At 38.5% G+C, this 19,446-nt stretch overlaps 1 protein-coding gene across 4 annotated transcripts in view; it reads right to left on the bottom strand.

Moving 5' to 3' along the window:
- Positions 1–19,446, bottom strand: part of LOC128656396 (choline-phosphate cytidylyltransferase A) — a 110,154-nt gene that overhangs the window by 38,906 nt on the left and 51,802 nt on the right. For all 4 annotated transcript variants that reach the window (XM_053710274.1, XM_053710275.1, XM_053710273.1 and 1 more), the window contains 5 exons: positions 8,737–8,836; positions 6,430–6,546; positions 5,166–5,317; positions 3,521–3,599; positions 2,211–2,353 (listed from right to left, as the gene is read on the bottom strand). In XM_053710274.1, coding sequence (XP_053566249.1) covers positions 2,211–2,353; positions 3,521–3,599; positions 5,166–5,317; positions 6,430–6,546; positions 8,737–8,836 — 591 coding nt within the window. The remainder of the gene's footprint in view (positions 1–2,210; positions 2,354–3,520; positions 3,600–5,165; positions 5,318–6,429; positions 6,547–8,736; positions 8,837–19,446) is intronic.

Below are 19,446 nucleotides of genomic sequence, written 5' to 3'. Positions count from 1 at the left end.
TATTTTATTAGGGGGATTAGAGTAGGTGTAATTAGTTTAAAATATTGTAATTTCTTTTTTATTTTCTGTAATTTAGTGGGGGGTTTTCCCAGTAATTTAGTTTATTTAATTGTATTTAACTGTAGTTAGTTTAGGTAATTAATTTAATTATAGAGTAGTGTTAGGTGTAATTGTAACTTAGGTTAGGGCTTATTTTACAGGTAAATTTGTACTTATTTTAGCTGGGTAGTTATTAAATAGTTAATAACTATTTAATAACTATTGTACCTAGTTAAAATAAATACAAAGTTGCCTGTAAAATAAAAATAAATCCTAAAATAGCTACAATGTAACTATTAGTTATATTGTAGCTATATTAGGGTTTATTTTATAGGTAAGTATTTAGTTTTAATGAGGAATAATTTATTTAATTATAGTAATTTTATTTAGATTTATTAAAAATAGATTTAAGTTAGGGGGTGTTAGGGTTAGACTTAGGTTTAGGGGTTAGTACATTTAATATAGTAGCAGCGACGTTGGGGGCGGCAGATTAGGGGTTAATAATTGTAGGTAGGTGGCGGCGATGTTAGGGACGGCAGATTAGGGGTTAATAACAAATTTTATAGTGTTTGCGAGGCGGGAGTGCTGCGGTTTAGGGGTTAATACATTTATTATAGTGGCGGCGATGTCCGGTCGGCAGATTAGGGGTTAATAATTGTAGGTAGGTGGCGGCAACGTTGGGGGCGGCAACGTTGGGGGCGGCAGATTAGGGGTTAATAAATATAATGTAGGTGTCAGCGATGTTAGGGGCAACAGATTAGGGGTTCATAGGTATAATGTAGGTGGCGGCTATGTCCGGAGCGGCAGATTAGGGGTTAATAATATAATGCAGGTGGCGAGGATGTCGGGGCGGCAGATTAGGGGTTAATAAGTGTAAGGTTAGGGGTGTTTAGACTCGGGGTTCATGTTAGTGTGTTAGGTGTAGACTTATAAAGTATTTTCCCATAGGAAACAATGGGGCTGTGTTAGGAGCTGAACGCTGCTTTTTTGCAGGTGTTAGGTTTTTTTTCCAGCCCCATTGTTTCCTATGGGGAGATCGTGCACAAGCAAGGTTTTTTTTTCAGCCGTCTCAGCCCCATTGTTTCCTATGGGGAGATCGTGCACAAGCACGTTTTAGCCAGCTTACCGCTACCGTAAGCAACGCTGGTATTACAGTGAAAAGTGGCGCTAAATTTGCTCAACGCTCACTTTTCTGAGGCTAACGCAGCCATTCAGAAAACTTGTAATACCAGCGTTGTTTAAAGTGAGCGCTGGAAAAAAAAAGGCTCGTTAACAACGCAAGTTTTTACCGACAAAACTCGTAATCTAGCCGTAACATTTTCTTTTGTGATTTAGACAGAGCATACGATTTTAAAAGTTTTACTTTTATCAAATGCACTTCATTCCCATGGTATTCTTTGTTGTAGAGATACCTAGGTAAGTGACTGGAGCACTACTTGGCAGGAAATGGTGTTGCTATCTAGTGCTCTTGCAAAGGGATAACATAATTTCAAATCTGCTGTCATATAGTACTCCAGAAATGAGCCGGCTCCCAAGCATGCTTCATTGCTTTTTAACAAATGATACAAGAGAACAAAGAAAATTTGATAATAGAAGTAAATTGTAAAGTTATTTAAAATTGCATATATCTGAATGCAGAAAGAAAAAAAATTGTGTTTCATATCCGGGTAATAATTTTTATTATCTTCATTGTTTGTCGTCATTATTTGCTTGATATATCGTGAAGCCTGTTAGCTGCCCTCACTCCATAACATACTAAACAAATGGATCCTTTAGGCGCAACTTTTCTTTTAAACCATGTTTGTTGTTTAATTGGTGATTAATAATTCAAGTAACATAGCTGTGCAAAACTCTCCTTCTAGTTGAACAAAATAGAAGCCATGTGTTGGGACAGTAAGCAGAAAATGTATTATATGTGTCAAACATGAAGATATGTAAATAAATATAGTATGTGCTTGCTAGACAATTATAATAGCATTATTCAATTCATAACCACAATGTCAATAACAAACACATCTATGTGTAGACAAAAATAAATACAATTAAAGAATAATGAAATATTATTTCTATTAAACACTTATGGGCTGGTAGAGATGGTTAAACTGCCAAGTACTCACAGGAGCTCTTCTGTACATCTAATAATAAGTAATAGTTTTATTTTATTTACTCACATTGATGAAGCTGACATTGAGCTCCTTAGCAGTGTATCCACGCTGTAGGTTACGACGTGCATACACATCATAATCTCGTACAATCCGAGTGATGATGTCAGAGGTGGAGATTCCTTCTGTTCGCTGGGTTGGTGCAAACATTCCTTTGAACAGAAATTACAAAAGTCACAATGGCTCTATAAATAAAAAAGAAAAGTTCAAATAGATACTGGTTCCTAAATATAAATACCAAACTATCACAAATAACTCCTTCCAACTAATAACAATTCTCAGGACATTAGAAGAACAGAGACCAAAGCTCTCATTTATTTTACTGTGCTGCTATCACTGAACCAAAGCGCTTTTCCCTCAACATTAAACAGCTAGGATTTTCTGGTAAGCACACACGATGACCAAAGAAAAAGAAATTAAGCCAGTACAGCACACAAAGACTCTAAGAGACTTTAGAGGAAATGTAGCATGGCAGATGCACCATAATTATAATAATGTAGAAGGATGGTGGCAAAAGATTAGTAGCCAAGATACTAAGAAGGGCCACTTCTAGCCCTAAGAGGCTTACCCCACTGCAGCACTATAAGCAAGAGAAAAAAGTCCAGTACATCAGACCTCTTTTACAGTGATTTTTTCATAAGAGAAAGCGGAGTGGTTTCAGAAGAAACTGTAGCATATCAGTCTGGTCCTGACTTAACAGTATAGTCCAGTCCAGTACCAAAATAGCAGGCAACCCCTTCTCTGAATGATAGAAACGGCAAAACCCCAGGTGGTAAATCGCCACAGAACAGGCAAGTTATTGAGCTGGTTGATCGTTCCTGAGAGTGCGCTTCTCTCTGTATGTATTATGTCTCCCTAAGGGAAAAAGGGGCAATCAGACGTGGACTCCTTGCTCAGTGTGCTTAGAGAAATATGGCTCAACCTCACCGATGAGGCCCAATGGAGGCCAAACGATCGTCTGGGGTTGCTGTGTTCCTTGTTCAGAGAGGAATTGCCTGGTATTTCGGTGCTGGACTGACCTTAATAGGCAAGATCAGAGTGATATAAACCAGGAAAGTTCTACTCTGTGAAAAGCATTACTGGGTTAAAAAGGAGCTGCTCACAGGTGGTAAATCGCCATAGAACAAGCTAACAAGTTATTGAGCTGGTTGTTTGTTTCTGACAGTGCGTTTCTCTCTGTGTTGACCAAAGGCAGCCATTGACAGAGAACAAACATAAAGACTCCTTACAAATCTTCAGAGCGTTTTTTGCCCTAAAGCACTGAGTTTATAGTTCTTTTTCTGGATTGTTTCTGTTCATGAAGAGCTCATAAAATGTACCTGCTTCTTTTATGTGCTTATAAACATCATCACTTCCTGCCGACGAATAAGGGATGTCATCATGGGCTACAAAATCAATCTAAAATGAAACGCATAAATGATAAAGTAATTTAAAAGGAGTTTCACTATATGTATTGCTTTCAAATATAAAGACAGAATTGATGGCTCTTTAGATTTCATACCAAGGGTCTTAGAGGACCATAAACAAAGCAAATGTCTCTGTTTGAGGAATAATACAATTTACAAATCCTCATTAAAGGAATATTAGTATAATAGTGTAATATAAAATGTTTAATTATGTGCAGTCAAAAAAACTTTGCAATAAACCTTCATTATTTATTTGTGACCTTTCCTGAAATTGAACTCTGAAAATGGTTGTTTTTCAAAATTCCACTGAGTTTCTATAAAGTAATAGGTGCCACCATATTTAAGCTTGTTTTCTTCTTCTCTCCCTTATTTAAGTTTCCAAACCAACTTGTTTGCACAGTCTTTTTATTGCCTGTTTTATATCTGTCTCTAATTGGTTTCAGCAGGAAAGATAAGAAGAAAATATGTTTAAATGTGGCGATGCACATTACCTTATAGAAACTAAAGTACTTTATAGAAAATAAACCTTTACACTTATAACTTAAATATTTAAACACACATTAGAAGTGTAAAATATATATCTACATTATTCTAAGAATAATATTTGCTTTGAGTACATCATTATGCCTGTCTATCATGTATTTACTGTTCTTATCCTTTTAACTCTGTGATACTCAAATAGGTAAAGCCATTGGATCACTGGCACCTTTGTGGCCCACAAAGACTTGAATGGGAAATTCCTGATAAATACAATTTTGATAAAAAATAAACAAATAGTGCAAGTTAACAATAACATTATATAAATATATATACACACACATTTATTTATATTCACACATACATATGCACACAAACTAATATACATAGTAAATAACCTATTTATGCGCTTACTAATAAAATAAATAAATAAATAAAATAGAGTTCAGCCAAAGCAGGTTATTTTTGGATGGGAAAAATGTTTCATTCATATAGTAAAAAATAAAATAAATGAAACACAGCAGGAATAATTAAAGGGACAGTCTAGTAAAAATTAAACTTTCATGATTCAGATAGGGCATGCAATTTTAAACAACTTTCCAATTGACTTTTATCATTAAATTTGCTTTGTTCCCTTGGTGGTATTTTTGAAAAGCTAAACCTAGGTAGGCTCAAACTAATTTCTAAGCTGTTGAAAACCGCCTCTTAGCTCAGAGCATTTTGACAGTTTTTCACAGTTAGACACTGTTAGTTCATGTGTGTCATAGAGATAACATTATGCTCACTCCTGTGGAGTTATTTAGGAGTATGCACTGATTGGTTAAACTGCATGTCTGTCAACAGCACTGAGATAAGGGGGCAGTTTGCAGAGGCTTAGATACAATAATCACAGAGGTAAAACATATGTTAATATAACTGTGCTTGTTATGCAAAACTGGGGAATGGGTAATAAAGGGATTATCTATCTTTTTAAACAATAAAAATTCTGGTGTAGACTGTCCCATTAATATATATCATGGCTGATGGCACAGTCAAAATCAAGAGTAATTCTGATGTAATTAACATCTGTCTCCTCACTTACCCTATGTTCTTCCAGGAATTCTGGGGTGAGTGTCCAAGGTGCATTTCTCGCCACCTCATCTACATAGCGACAGTGCTGTACTGCATCATATCTTTCTTCTTCTGTCATTACTGTAAAGCCCTTCAGGTTATGAGTCAACTCATCACTGCAGACTAAGACAAAGAAATAAAATATTTAAATCCAATACTCTTTGAACTGGTGGACATTCATGATCTTTGCAATAGTTATAACCTGACAATAAAAAGACAAAGGTTTGCTAACTCTACTGCTGCAAATACAGACAGTAAAAAACAAAGCAGCACTAACTCATAAAATGCCAGCAGGATAGCAACACTGTATATACAAGTGTTCTAGCTACATGCCTTAGATTAAAGCAAAAAAGGCCTACACCACCCTACAAAGCACGGATTCCTTGCTATCCGCTGCAGAACACTATCCTTATGGTCCATTATTTAGATAACGTCAGATTACTACTCCGACAGCACAATAAATTGATCTTTTATATATTTATGTAATTAATTATATCTATCCATTAAGAACTAGCATTTTCTTCTAGCAGAGTAAGAAAAAACTGATATACCTGATCTATTGGTATCTAATAACAATAAGTTGCCAAATGCACTGCAGGTCAACAACTAGACACTAATATTCCTTGGTATCAAAATGCTTTTTTAAATATTTCTGCTGTTGCCTGAACATTTGGATTAAAAGTGAACCCTTACGTCCAATCACCAAATGTGTCATAAAAAATGTAGCTGGAAATGTATTCTGGTAGTACCAAATATAGGTTGGGATTGTCTGCATTAGATAGAATACACCACTGGAGTGTAGATACCACTGTCACAAGCGCTCTCAACAAATTAAAAATACAGAAAACACCAGCACATGCCCTTTCCCTAAAACACTTATTTTTATGCATCACAAAAAGGTGTAATTGTGCTGAAATAAACATGAGCCATGACTTAAAGAGTTACAGTGAACTGGAAATATTTTGTGATACTCATAGGTGTTGGCGACTCGAGGTCTTGTGTGGTTTTCACCCACACAACCGGTCAGCTCAATGACTGAGAAAACATAAGAAAAATCTGCCCTTGAAAATCCATGAGAGAAGCTTTTGTAAAGGGAATTCATGCTCAGCACAAGGTCTGCAGTGTTCATCATCATGTGGTTACAGATGCTGGAAAATGGTGAGACCAAACCCTAACAGATTTGCAAACTCTGCAGTTGCTACAAGGGACGCACAAACTGTAAATATTGATCTTACCTCCAACTATCAGGTATGTGTTTGGGAAAAGGTTCTTTGCTTGCATTAAGGCTCGCGCATGCCCAGAGTGGAAAAGGTCAAAGATTCCATCTGCATAAACTCTCACTGGCCGATCAGCTAATGGAGAAAAGCAGAAAGATCCTAATTAAAGAAAGAAACACTCATCTGCTGCATCAGTGTTAGTGTTAAGAAACTTTGATGCTAATAAGATTCAACTAAGTAAATCATTTCTGAAAATAAACTTTTAAAAGACCAATAATAAAACACTGTTTGCATATAACAAGTAAATGATAAACACTAGATTTGTTTAAATCAATATACTTCATACATGTAGAATAATATTCAGTACTGGTGGGCACATAGATTCATAGCTCTTGTTGTCTGTAGGCACGTCCCTTTCACTTATATAACTCACCAATTCTAGCTTGCTTTAATTAGTTTATATATAGCCTAGCAAAAATAACAATACTGAGAGGGAGAAAGGAGACTGCACCGAAAAACAACTCAAAAGACAGATCAGGCAAAAGAATCTGAGGAACTTAAAGGGACATGAAACACAATTTGTTTCTTAGGATACAGACAGAAAACAAAATTAGAAGTAAATTGCTATTGTTTCAATTATCAAATTTGCTTCATTCTCTTGGTATCCTTTGTTCAATTAGCAGCAATACACTACTGGCAGCTAGCTGATCACATTTAGTCAGCCACTCACAAGAGACAAATGTGTGCAGGCACCAATCACCAACTAGCTCACACTAGTGTAGGATATGTACTGTACATATTATTTTTCAACAATGGATACCAAGAGAACAAGGTATATTTGAAAAGAGAAGTGAATTTAAAAGTGTCTTAAAATTGCATGCTCTTCCTGAATAATACAAGTTTAATTTTGAATTTCCTATACCTTTTAAGATGCCCCATGCAATTAAATCATACTGGGCAATATTTGTCAAAAATAAATTCTACAAAAGATGTAAACTCTAGATTATCCATAAAGGAAATCTCATCAGGCACATTAGCTTTACTGTCAGCCTCACAAGGAATTACCTGTAAATCTACTTGACAACATTTAACCTGAGTAGAGTTATTACTACCTTTAAAGGGACATAAAACCCCAAAAAATTATTTAATGATTCAGAGTGTAAAAATTAAAAACAAAAAAAACTTTCCAATTTACTTCTATTATCTAATGTACTTTGTTCTTTTGGTATCCTTGGTTGAAAAGCAGTTAGGAAGGTGTAGGCGAATGCACGTGACAGGAGCAATATATGGCAGCAGTTTTATAACTATGTTATACATTTTCAAAGAACAGTAGGTGGCAGAGCAATGTTTCATGCCATAACTATCTAGATATCTCTTCAACAAAGAATACCATGAGAATGAAGTAAATTTGATAATAGAAGTAAACAAACATTTTTTTAAATTGTTTGCTTTATCTGAACCATGAAAGAAAAATTTGTGGTTTTCATATCCCTTTAATATACAGGTATCACATTTTAGCAGGTATACAAGGAACGTCTTAAAACAAAATCAAAAGCATGAAACAAGAATCACTGTCTTTGTAAGAACAAAAAGGGAGATGGGGATCATTTTTGACATAACTGTGACAGACTGCACACGCAGGAACACTGCCAAAACAGCTCCAAAATGATGTCACATTAAATAATGATATTATAGAAGTTCACACTGAATTAGTGATGACCTGTGTTACCCAAGTCTTCTTAGGATCTTAGTGAATGTAGGTTACTATCTTAACTATTGGAAATAGCCGAGCTTAATATTGCTAATGTTGTACATATGAAATCCATCTCAAGGAGTATACAGATGTATATTAAACAGAGCGAGCTGATGTACAATGGCCACCAAGTTTTTTATTGTTAGCCATAACACTGCCTTAAAGGAACATGAAACACATTGTTTTTCTTTCATGACTCAGATAGAGCATATCATTTAAAAAAAACAAAAAACTTTCCAATTTGTTTTTATTATTAAAGTTGCTTCATTCTCTTGGTATCCTTTGTAGAAGCAGCAGCAAGGTACTACTGGGAGCTAGTGGAACACATCAAGTGAGCCAATAACAAGAGGCATATATGTGCAGCCACAAATCAGAAGCTAGCTTGCAGCAGTGTATTGCTGTGCCTGAACCTATATAGGTTTACTTTTCAAGAAAGGATACCAAAGAATGAAGCAAATTAGATACCTTAAGTAAAATGGAAACTTGTTTACAATTACACACTCTGCCTGAATCAAGAACATTTATCTTTAGGGTCTCTAATATTTTGATTCATGTTGCTGGTCAGTACTTACGTGGCGTCCCTCTTTTTGCTTCCTCCATAGTCACTCTCCTGTACGGTTTACTGTAATCAATTTCAAGCTGGTCAGAGAAGGGAGCAGGCTCATTGTTCCCCTACAAAGATGGGTTAAAAACACCATAAGTTGCTGCCACTAGTGAAGATGTTTCATTATAGGTTTGATTTGCTTGCACTCAGCAGTAAGCTTTTTATCACACTCAACAATGTTTCTCTACTTTTGTTTTTAGCAAAACGCACCAGCCAACACGGAACTAATTACTCATTTATTCATTTAGTGTTCCACCATACTACATAATGGGACATGACACACAAAATCTTCTTTCATGTTACAGATAGAACATGTGCGTTAAACAACTTTCTAATTTACTTCTATTATCAAATTCTCTTTGTTGTCTTTGTATCTTTTGTTGAAAAGCAGGGACATAAGCTCAGGAGCATGCACGTGTTGGGAGCATTATATGGCAGCAGTTTTGCATGAATGTTATTCGTTTGTAAGAGCACTAAATGGCAGCACTACCTATTATATAGTGCTCCAAACACCTACCTAGGTATCTCTACAACAAAGAATACCATTGAAATGAAGCACATTTTATAATAGAAGCAAATTGGGAATATTAAAAGGAACATGGAAGTGAAAATTAAACTATCATGGTTGACACACACACACACATATATATATATATATATATATTTTAACCTCACCACTAGTCCTGTAAATGAGAGAAAAATAATATCTGAAAATATTTGGCTACTCTAGGGATAAATACCTGTACTTAAAGGGACAGTAAAGCCATAATTAGACAGAGCATACCATTTTAAAACAACTTTCAAATTGACTTCTATTATTTAATTTGCTTCCTTCTCTTCTTATCCTTTGCTGAAAGGTTTATCTAGGAAAGCCCAGGAGCAGCAAAAATATCTAGGTTTTAGCTGCCTGCAAATGTGATAATAGAAGTAAACTGGAAAGTTGTTTAAAATTGTATGTTCGACCTAAATTATGAAATAAATGTTTTGGGTTTCATGTCCCTTTAACATACAAAGCATTCAGATAACTATAATCCCCTTAAAATTACTGGTAAAGTCTTTGTTTTTTCAAAAGCGTGACCACTGCCTGCTAGATAAGTTAATAAGGCTTCAATTTACTGTATTCACTGTTAAAAGAATCTGAATAGCTTACAACATAAGCAGTTCTAGCCTGCCATCTTGTGGTGCAAGATGGTATAACATCAGGAATTATTATCTGGGGAGAGGGACAAAAACAAGATATAAAAAACATATCATCAGCCACACAAGAACAATCTATATTTAGGATTTTTAGGATCTGCCCTATTTTACATCAGTTAATAATTTATATAGCAGATTAATCTCCATTTTTACATCACCAAAGGGGTATTTAGACTTGTCGTCAAGTGACCACACTTTTCAAACAATGGTCCCCATTCCAATCCATCACAAATGCCATGCAACAAAACTGAATGCCATCTTGTGTCATTTGTGGTTTACTTTTGTAGGCTATTATTCTAAACTGCAATTGGAATCATTAAAAAAGGCATAAAGTAAAGTGAAACATTCAATCATCAATTTTGCTTAGTTCTTTTGGTATTGTTTGTTTTAGAGTAATCCTAGGTGAGCTCAGAATTGTGCATGTGTCCTTAACAATCGGGCACCAGTGTTTGCAACAATGTTTATAGCAATGCTATTTATAGGGACAAACTAGCCTTCTGTGGCAACAGTGTACGTAACTAAACATATTTAGAAAGAACTGTTAAAGTGATTGTAAAGTTTATTAATTTGCTGGCTAGTATATCAAACTATTATTAATAACAGGGGCACTTTCATTAATTAAATTTTTTTAAGATGTTTCATTTGTTAAATATTTACCATTTAGTGATGGTAAACATTGCACTGTTCCTCCGCCTGCATCTCAAGCGATGACGAATCCGACTTCATCCAATCGTTGCATGCCTCACTTGCGGTCCAGTAAATGGGGCACGCAACTTTTCGATGAAGCCCGATTCGTCATCGCTCAGCTAAATAAAGTATAAAATGTGGGGGGCGTGTCTAAGCCGCGGTTATGACCAGACATGTTTTTCAGCAGCTCCGTCTATAACTTGAATAACCTAATAATTATCTTTATCTGCTCTCTATTTTTAATTATTAGCTCCTATTTACTTCACTTTATATGTCATTATGCTTAGTCACTATACTACTTGTTTATACACAACTTCTCCTTGTACAAGATTATTACAAGCGGTGTTTAACCGCTGATATATTCTCTTAAATATTTATTTTAATCTATAAGGTGACATATGGCCCTAATGTGGCCACAAGTGTGACTATCATATGCTTTTCAACATGTACCACCAAGTGGTCAATAACTGACAAACCAAAATAGTCCTACTGATACTACATTGTTATAAGTAAAATGGAGGTTTCTGAAGCCTGTATCCTGTACTTCACTGTTTGTTTTATCTAGTTCATTGTTTACTGTTTATTTGAATAGTTATCTGTACCGTTGCATGGCAACCACTGCGTATTGTATCCCTCGCAAAACCTCAATAAAAGAATATAAAAAAAAAAGTATGAGATGCGGCCGAATGAACGGCGAGATGTTTACCATCACTAAATGCTAAATATTTAATACATGAAGTGTCTTAAAAAATGAACCAATGAAAGTGCCCCTGTTTTTAATAATAATTTTATATACTAGCCAGCAAATCATTAAAGGGACAGTAAAGTCAAAATTAAACTTTTATTATTCAGATAGGGCATGTAATTTTAACAACTTTCCAATTTACTTCTGTTATCAAATTTGCTTCATTCTTTTGGTATCTTTTATTTAAGAGTAAAACTAGGTAGGCTCATAAGAGCTCAGGAGTGTGCATGTGCCTTTAGTACTCTATGGCAGCAGTGTTTTGTAACATTGTATAACAAAGCTACAAATAGTGTTGCAAAACACTGCTGCCATAGAGTACTAAAGACTCCTGAGCTCGTATGAGACTACCTAGTTTTACTCTTCTATAAAAGATATCAAGAGTGGGTGGGAGCCATCGATGAGCCTTTTGATGTGCAGGGCGGCGGGATTGTGGGCAGGGATAGCCGGTGGCACGCACGGACCCACGCGCGTGCACGGGGAGGGAGCGGGTGGGAACCGCTACACTACAGAAAAACTTTTGTTAAAAATGGAAAAAAGGGGAAGAATACATTTTATAAAAAAAATATCAGTCAGGGGGTGGGGGGGAAGCTACACTACAGAAAAAAAACGGGAAAAAAAAATAAAACTCATTGTTTTTTGCAAACTGGGTACTGGCAGTACCCAAGATGGCCCCCAATAAGGCAGAGGGTTAGAGAGCTGTTGGGGGGGGGGGGGGGGGATCAGGGAGGTTGGGGGCTAAGGGGGGATCCTACACAGCAGCAAATGTAAATATGCTAAATAAATAAAATAAAAATTCAAAGATACCTTTTATTTTAGTACTGACTGACTTTCTGCCAGTACTTAAGATGGCGGGGACAATTGTGGGGGAGGGAAGAGAGCTGTTTGGGAGGGATCAGGGGGTGTGATGTGTCAGGTGGGAGGCTGATCTCTACACTAAAGCTAAAATTAACCCTGCACGCTCCCTACAAACGACCTAATTAACCCCTTCACTGCTAGCCATAATACACGTGTGATGCGTAGCAGCATTTAGCAGCCTTCTAATTACCAAAAAGCAACGCCAAAGCCATATATGGCTGCTATTTCTGAACAAAGGGGATCCCATAGAAGCATTTACAACCATTTGTGCCATAATTTCACAAGCTGTTTGTAAATAATTTCAGTGCAAAACTTAAAGTTTGTGAAAAGGTTTGTGAAAAAGTGAACAATTTTTTTTATTTGATCAATACTTTGGGTTGTCTACTACATGTCTACTAAAATTAACCCTACAAGCTCTCTAATTAACCCCTTCACTGCTGGGCATAATACACGTGTGGTGCGCAGCGGCATTTAGCGGCCTTCTAATTACCAAAAAGCAAAGCCAAAGCCATATGTCTGCTATTTCTGAAGAAAAGGGATCCCAGAGAAGCATTTACAACCATTTGTGCCATAATTGCACAAGCTGTTTGTAAATAATTTCAGTGAGAAACCTAAAATTGTGAAAATTTGTACTTTTTTTTTTTAATTTGATCACATTTGGCAGTGAAATGGTGGCATGAAATATACCAAAATGGGCCTAGATCAATACTTGGGGTTGTCTACTACACTAAAGCTAAAATTAACCCTAGAAGCTCCCTACATGCTCCCTAATTAACCCCTTCATTGCTGGGCATAATACACGTGTGGTGCGCAGTGGCATTTAGCGGCCTTCTAATTACCAAAAAGCAAAGCCAAAGCTATATGTCTGCTATTTATGAACAAAGGTGATCCCAGAGAAGCATTTACAACCATTTGTGCCATAATTGCATAAGTTGCTTGCAAATAATTTCAGTGAGAAACCTAAAGTTTGTGAAACAATTTGTGAAAAAGTGAACATTTATTTTATTTTATCGCATTTGGCAATGAAATAGTGGCATGAAATATACCAAAATTGGCCTAGATCAATACTTTGGGATGTCTTCTTTAAAAAAAAATAAAAAATAATATATATATATATATATATATATATATATATATATATATACACACATACATACATACACACACACATGTCAAGGGATATTCAGGGATTGCTGAACGATATCAGTGTTCCAATGTAACTAGCGCTAATTTTGAAAAAAAGTGGTTTGGAAATAGCAAAGTGCTACTTGTATTTATTGCCCTATAACTTGCAAAAAAACATAATTTATGCTTACCTGATAAATTTATTTCTCTTGTAGTGTGTTCAGTCCACAGGTCATCCATTACTTATGGGATATATTCTCCTCCCCAACAGGAAGTTGCAAGAGGATCACCCAAGCAGAGCTGCTATATAGCTCCTCCCCTCACATGTCATATCCAGTCATTTGACCGAAACAAGACGAGAGAGGAGAAACTATAGGGTGCAGTGGTGACTGGAGTTATAATTTTAAAATTTAGAACCTGTCTTAAAAAGAAAGGGCGGGCCGTGGACTGAACACACTACAAGAGAAATAAATTTATCAGGTAAGCATAAATTATGTTTTCTCTTGTTAAGTGTGTTCAGTCCACGGGTCATCCATTACTTATGGGATACCCATACCAAAGCCAAGTACACGGATGATGGGAGGGACAAGGCAGGAACATTAAACAGAAGGAACCACTGCCTGTAGAACCTTTCTCCCAAAACCAGCCTCCGAAGAAGCGAAAGTGTCAAATTTGTAAAATTTGGAAAAAGTATGAAGTGAAGACCAAGTTGCAGCCTTGCAAATCTGTTCAACAGAGGCCTCATTCTTAAAGGCCCGGGTTCAAGCCACAGCTCTAGTGGAATGAGCTGTAATTCTTTCAGGAGGCTGCTGTCCAGCAGTCTCATAGGCTAAACGTATTATGCTACGAAGCCAAAAAGAGAGAGAGGTTGCCGAAGCCTTTTCACCTCTGTCCAGAGTAAACGACAAACAGAGAAGAAGTTTGTCTAAAATCTTTAGTTGCCTGTAAGTAGAACTTCAGAGCACGGACCACGTCTAGATTATGCAAAAGACGTTCCTTCTTTGAAGAAGGATTAGGACATAATGATGGAACAACAATCTCTTGATTGATATTCCTGTTAGAAACAACCTTAGGTAAAAACCCAGGTTTAGTACGCAGAACTACCTTGTCTGAATGAAAGATCAGATAAGGAGAATCACAATGTAAGGCAGATAACTCAGAGACTTTCCAAGATAAAAGCTTAATATCAATGGAATGAAGGGGTTCAAACGGAACACCCTGAAGAACTTTAAGAACCAAGTTTAAGCTCCACGGAGGAGCAACAACTTTAAACACAGGCTTAATTCTAGCCAAAGCCTGACAAAAGGCCTGGACGTCTGGATGCTCTGCCAGACGTTTGTGTAAAAGAATAGACAGAGCTGAAATCTGTCCCTTTAGCGAACTAGCGGATAAACCCTTTTCTAAACCCTCTTGTAGAAAAGCTAATATCCTAGGAATCCTAACCTTACTCCATGAGTAACTCTTGGATTCGCACCAATATAAATATTTACGCCATATCTTATGGTAAATTTTTCTTGTCACAGGTTTCCGAGCCTGTATTAATGTATCAATAACCGAATCCGAAAACCCACGCTTTGATAGAATCAAGCGTTCAATTTCCAGGCAGTCAGCCTCTGAGAAATTAGGTTTGGATGGTTGAAAGGACCCTGAATTAGAAGGTCCTGCCTCAGAGGAAGAGACCATGGTGGACAGGACGACATGTCCACTAGGTCTGCATACCAGGTCCTGCGTGGCCACGCAGGCGCTATCAGAATTACCGATGCCCTCTCCTGTTTGATCCTGGCAATCAGCCAAGGTAGAAACGGAAATGGTGGAAACACATAAGCTATGTTGAAAACCCAAGGGGCTGCTAATGCATCTACCAGCACCGCTCCCGGGTCCCTGGACCTGGATCCGTAACAAGGAAGCTTCGCGTTCTGGCGAGATGCCATGAGATCCAGATCCGGTTTGCCCCAACGACGAATCAGTTGAGCAAATACCTCCGGGTGAAGTTCCCACTCTCCCGGATGAAAAGTCTGGCGACTTAGGAAATCCGCCTCCCAGTTCTCTACGCCTGGGATGTGAATCGCTGACAGGTGGCAAGAGTGAGACTCTGCCCAGCGAATTATCTTCGAGACTTCCAATATCGCTAGGGAACTCCTGGTTCCCCCTTGATGATTGATGTAAGCCACAGTCGTAATATTGTCCGACTGAAATCTGATGAACCTCAGCTTTGCTAACTGTGGCCAAGCAAGAAGAGCATTGAATATTGCTCTCAATTCTAGAATGTTTATTTGGAGGAGTTTCTCCTCCTGAGTCCACGATCCCTGAGCCTTCAGGGAATTCCAGACTGCTCCCCAGCCTAGAAGGCTGGCATCCGTTGTTACAATCGTCCAATCTGGCCTGCGAAAGGTCATTCCTTTGGACAGATGAACCGGTGACAACCACCAGAGAAGCGAACCTCTGGTCTCCTGGTCCAGATTTAGCAAAGGGGACAGATCTGGGTAATCCCTGTTCCATTGACTGAGCATGCATAGTTGTCTGAGATGCAGGCGCGCAAATGGCACTATGTCCATTGCCGCGACCATTAAGCCTATTACCTCCATGCACTGAGCTACCGATGGGCTTGGAACGGAATGAAGGACACGGCAAGCATTGAGAATCTTTGATAACCTGGACTCCGTCAGGTAAATCTTCATCTCTACAGAATCTATAAGAGTCCTTAGAAAAGGAACCCTTGTGAGTGGTAACAGAGAACTCTTTTCCACGTTCACTTTCCACCCATGCGACCTCAGAAATGCCAGAACTATCTCTGTATGAGACTTTGCATTCTGAAAACTTGACGCTTGTATCAGAATGTCGTCTAGGTACGGAGCCACCGCTATGCCTCGTGGTCTTAATACCGCCAGAAGTGAACCCAGAACCTTCGTAAAAATTCTCGGGGCCGTGGCTAACCCGAAGGGAAGAGCCACAAACTGGTAATGCCTGTCTAGAAAGGCAAACCTCAGGTACCGATAATGATCTTTGTGAATCGGTATATAAAGGTAAGCATCCTTTAAGTCCACCGTGGTCATATATTGACCCTCTTGGATCATGGGTAGGATGGTTCGAATGGTTTCCATCTTGAACGATGGTACCCTTAGGAATTTGTTTAAGATCTTTAAGTCCAAGATTGGTCTGAAGGTTCCCTCTTTCTTGGGAACCACAAATAGATATGAGTAAAATCCTTGTCCCTGTTCCGATCGTGGAACTGAGTGGATCACTCCCATGATTAAGAGGTCTTGTACACATTGTAGAAATGCCTCTCTCTTTACTAGGTTTGTTGATAATCTCGAAAGATGGAACCTCCCTTGTGGAGGAGAGGTTTTGAAATCCAGAAGGTATCCCTGAGATATAATCTTTAACGTCCAGGGATCCTGCACATCTCTTGCCCAAGCCTGGGCAAAGAGAGAAAGTCTGCCCCCCACTAAATCCGTCTCCGGATAGTGGGCCCTGACTTCATGCTGTCTTAGGGGCGGGAGTAGGCTTTCTGGCCTGCTTGCCCTTGTTCCATGACTGGTTGCCTTTCCAACCTTGTCTGTAACGAGCAGTAGTTCCTTCCTGTTTTGGAGCGGAGGAAGTCGATGCTGCTCCTGCCTTGAAGTTACGAAAGGCACGAAAATTAGACTGTTTGGCCCTGTCCTGAGGAAGGGCGTGGCCCTTACCTCCCGTAATGTCAGCAATAATTTCCTTCAAGCCGGGCCCGAATAAGGTCTGCCCTTTGAAGGAATGTTAAGTAGCTTAGACTTGGAAGTTACATCCGCTGACCAGGATTTAAGCCAGAGCGCTCTGCGCGCCTGTATGGCGAATCCGGAATTTTTAGCTGTAAGCTTGGTTAGATGTACTACGGCATCTGAAACAAACGCATTAGCTTGCTTAAGGGTTCTAACTTTGCTCAAGGCCTCATCCAACGGCTCTGTGCGAATCGCCTCTTCCAGAGACTCAAACCAGAATGCCGCTGCAGCCGTGACAGGCGCAATGCATGCAAGAGGCTGCAATATAAAACCCTGTTGAACAAACATTTTCTTAAGATAACCCTCTAATTTTTTATCCATTGGATCTGAGAAAGCACAGCTATCCTCCACCGGGATAGTGGTACGCTTGGCTAACGTAGAAACTGCTCCCTCCACCTTAGGGACCGTCTGCCATAAGTCTCGTGTGGTGGCGTCTATAGGGAACATTTTTCTAAATATCGGGGGAGGGGAAAAAGGCACACCGGGCCTATCCCACTCCTTACTTATAATTTCTGTAAGTCTTTTTGGTATAGGAAAAACGTCAGTACACACCGGTACCGCATAGTATCTATCCAACCTACACAATTTCTCTGGAATTGCCACCGTGTCGCAATCATTCAGAGCCGCTAATACCTCCCCTAGTAACACACGGAGGTTCTCAAGCTTAAATTTAAAATTTGAAATTTCTGAATCCGGTCTCCCCGGATCAGAACCGTCACCGACAGAATGAAGCTCACCGTCCTCATGTTCTGCAAATTGTGACGCAGTATCAGACATGGCTCTCGTGTCATCAGCGCGCTCTGTCCTTAACCCAGAGCTATCGCGTTTGCCCCTTAATTCGGGCATATTATATAATACTTCTTTCATAACATTAGCCATATCATGTAAAGTGATTTGTAAGGGCCTAGATGTACTAGGTGTCTCAATCCTACGCATCTCCCGAGCGGGAGACGCAGGTACTGACACGTGAGGAGAGTTAGGCGGCATAACTTCCCCCTCGTTGTCTGGTGATAGCTTTTTTATCGGTACAGATTGACTTTTATTCAAAGCAATATCAATACAATTGGTACACATCGTTCTATTGGGCTCCACATTGGCTTTTGAACATGATGAACAAACAGTTTCCTCTGAATCAGACATGTTTAAAACAGACTTAGCAATGAAACTAACAAGCTTGGAAATCACTTTCAATAAGTTTACAAGCAATATAAAAAACGCTGCAGCGCTTCAAAAATACAGATATAATTAAACAATTCTTAACAAGAAATGTATTATTAGCAGAGGATTGCACCCATTAGCAAAAGGATGATTAACCCCTCGATACCCAAAACGGATAAAACAGATATCAATTAAGATTTAACGCTTTTAATCACAGTCAGCACACTGTCACAGATCTGCTGTGACTGGTTACCTCCCTCACAGACCCCTGAGCTCTCTAGAGACGTCCTGGATCAAGGAGGAAGAAGCAGAAAGACTGTGCAATAATTTTGACTGCGCAACAAGGTGCTAAAACAAGGGCCCTCCCACTCCAATCACAACAGTGGGAGCCCTGATATAACGGTTTCCATGCAGAAAAATATGTTAGCCATGTGGAAAAAAATCATGCCCAAAGCGATTTATCACCAAAGTACCTCACAAAAACGAATAACATGCCAGTAAACGTTTTATTAAAAACAAAATTTTTCAATGTCATGCAAAGCTATCACTAAGCCTGCTACCAGTCGCTACCACTGCAGAGAAGGCTTAAGTATTATTTCAGTGTTAACAGTATTTTCTCAGTCAAATTCTAGTCCCTAGAATATAATTAGACTGCGCATACATTTATCAGCCTGATACCAGTTGCTACTACTGCATTTAAGGCTGTACTTACATCATACGGTAACAGCAGTATTTTCTTAGTCAATTCCATTCCCAGAAAATAAAGTACTGCACATACCTCATTTGCGGAGGACCCCGCATGCTATTCCCATTTTCTGAAGTTACCCCACTCCTCAGAATGTCGAGAACAGCCAGTGGATCTTAGTTACGCCTGCTAAGATCATAGAAAAAAAACGCAGGCAGTTTCTTCTTCCAACTACTGCCTGAGATAGAAAAACAGCACACTCCGGTGCCATTTAAAATAACAAACTTTTGATTGAAGAATAGTTAAGTAAAAACTCCAGCTCCTCTCGCGACCTCCTTCTTTGTTGAGGGTTGCAAGAGAATGACTGGATATGACATGTGAGGGGAGGAGCTATATAGCAGCTCTGCTTGGGTGATCCTCTTGCAACTTCCTGTTGGGAAGGAGAATATATCCCATAAGTAATGGATGACCCGT

Source organism: Bombina bombina, chromosome 4 (genome assembly GCF_027579735.1).
Source record: "Bombina bombina isolate aBomBom1 chromosome 4, aBomBom1.pri, whole genome shotgun sequence".
In the NCBI taxonomy this organism is placed as follows: Eukaryota; Metazoa; Chordata; class Amphibia; order Anura; family Bombinatoridae; genus Bombina; species Bombina bombina.
The sequence above is the reverse complement of the archived record's forward strand: the minus strand, read 5'-3'. Positions and strand labels throughout refer to the sequence as shown.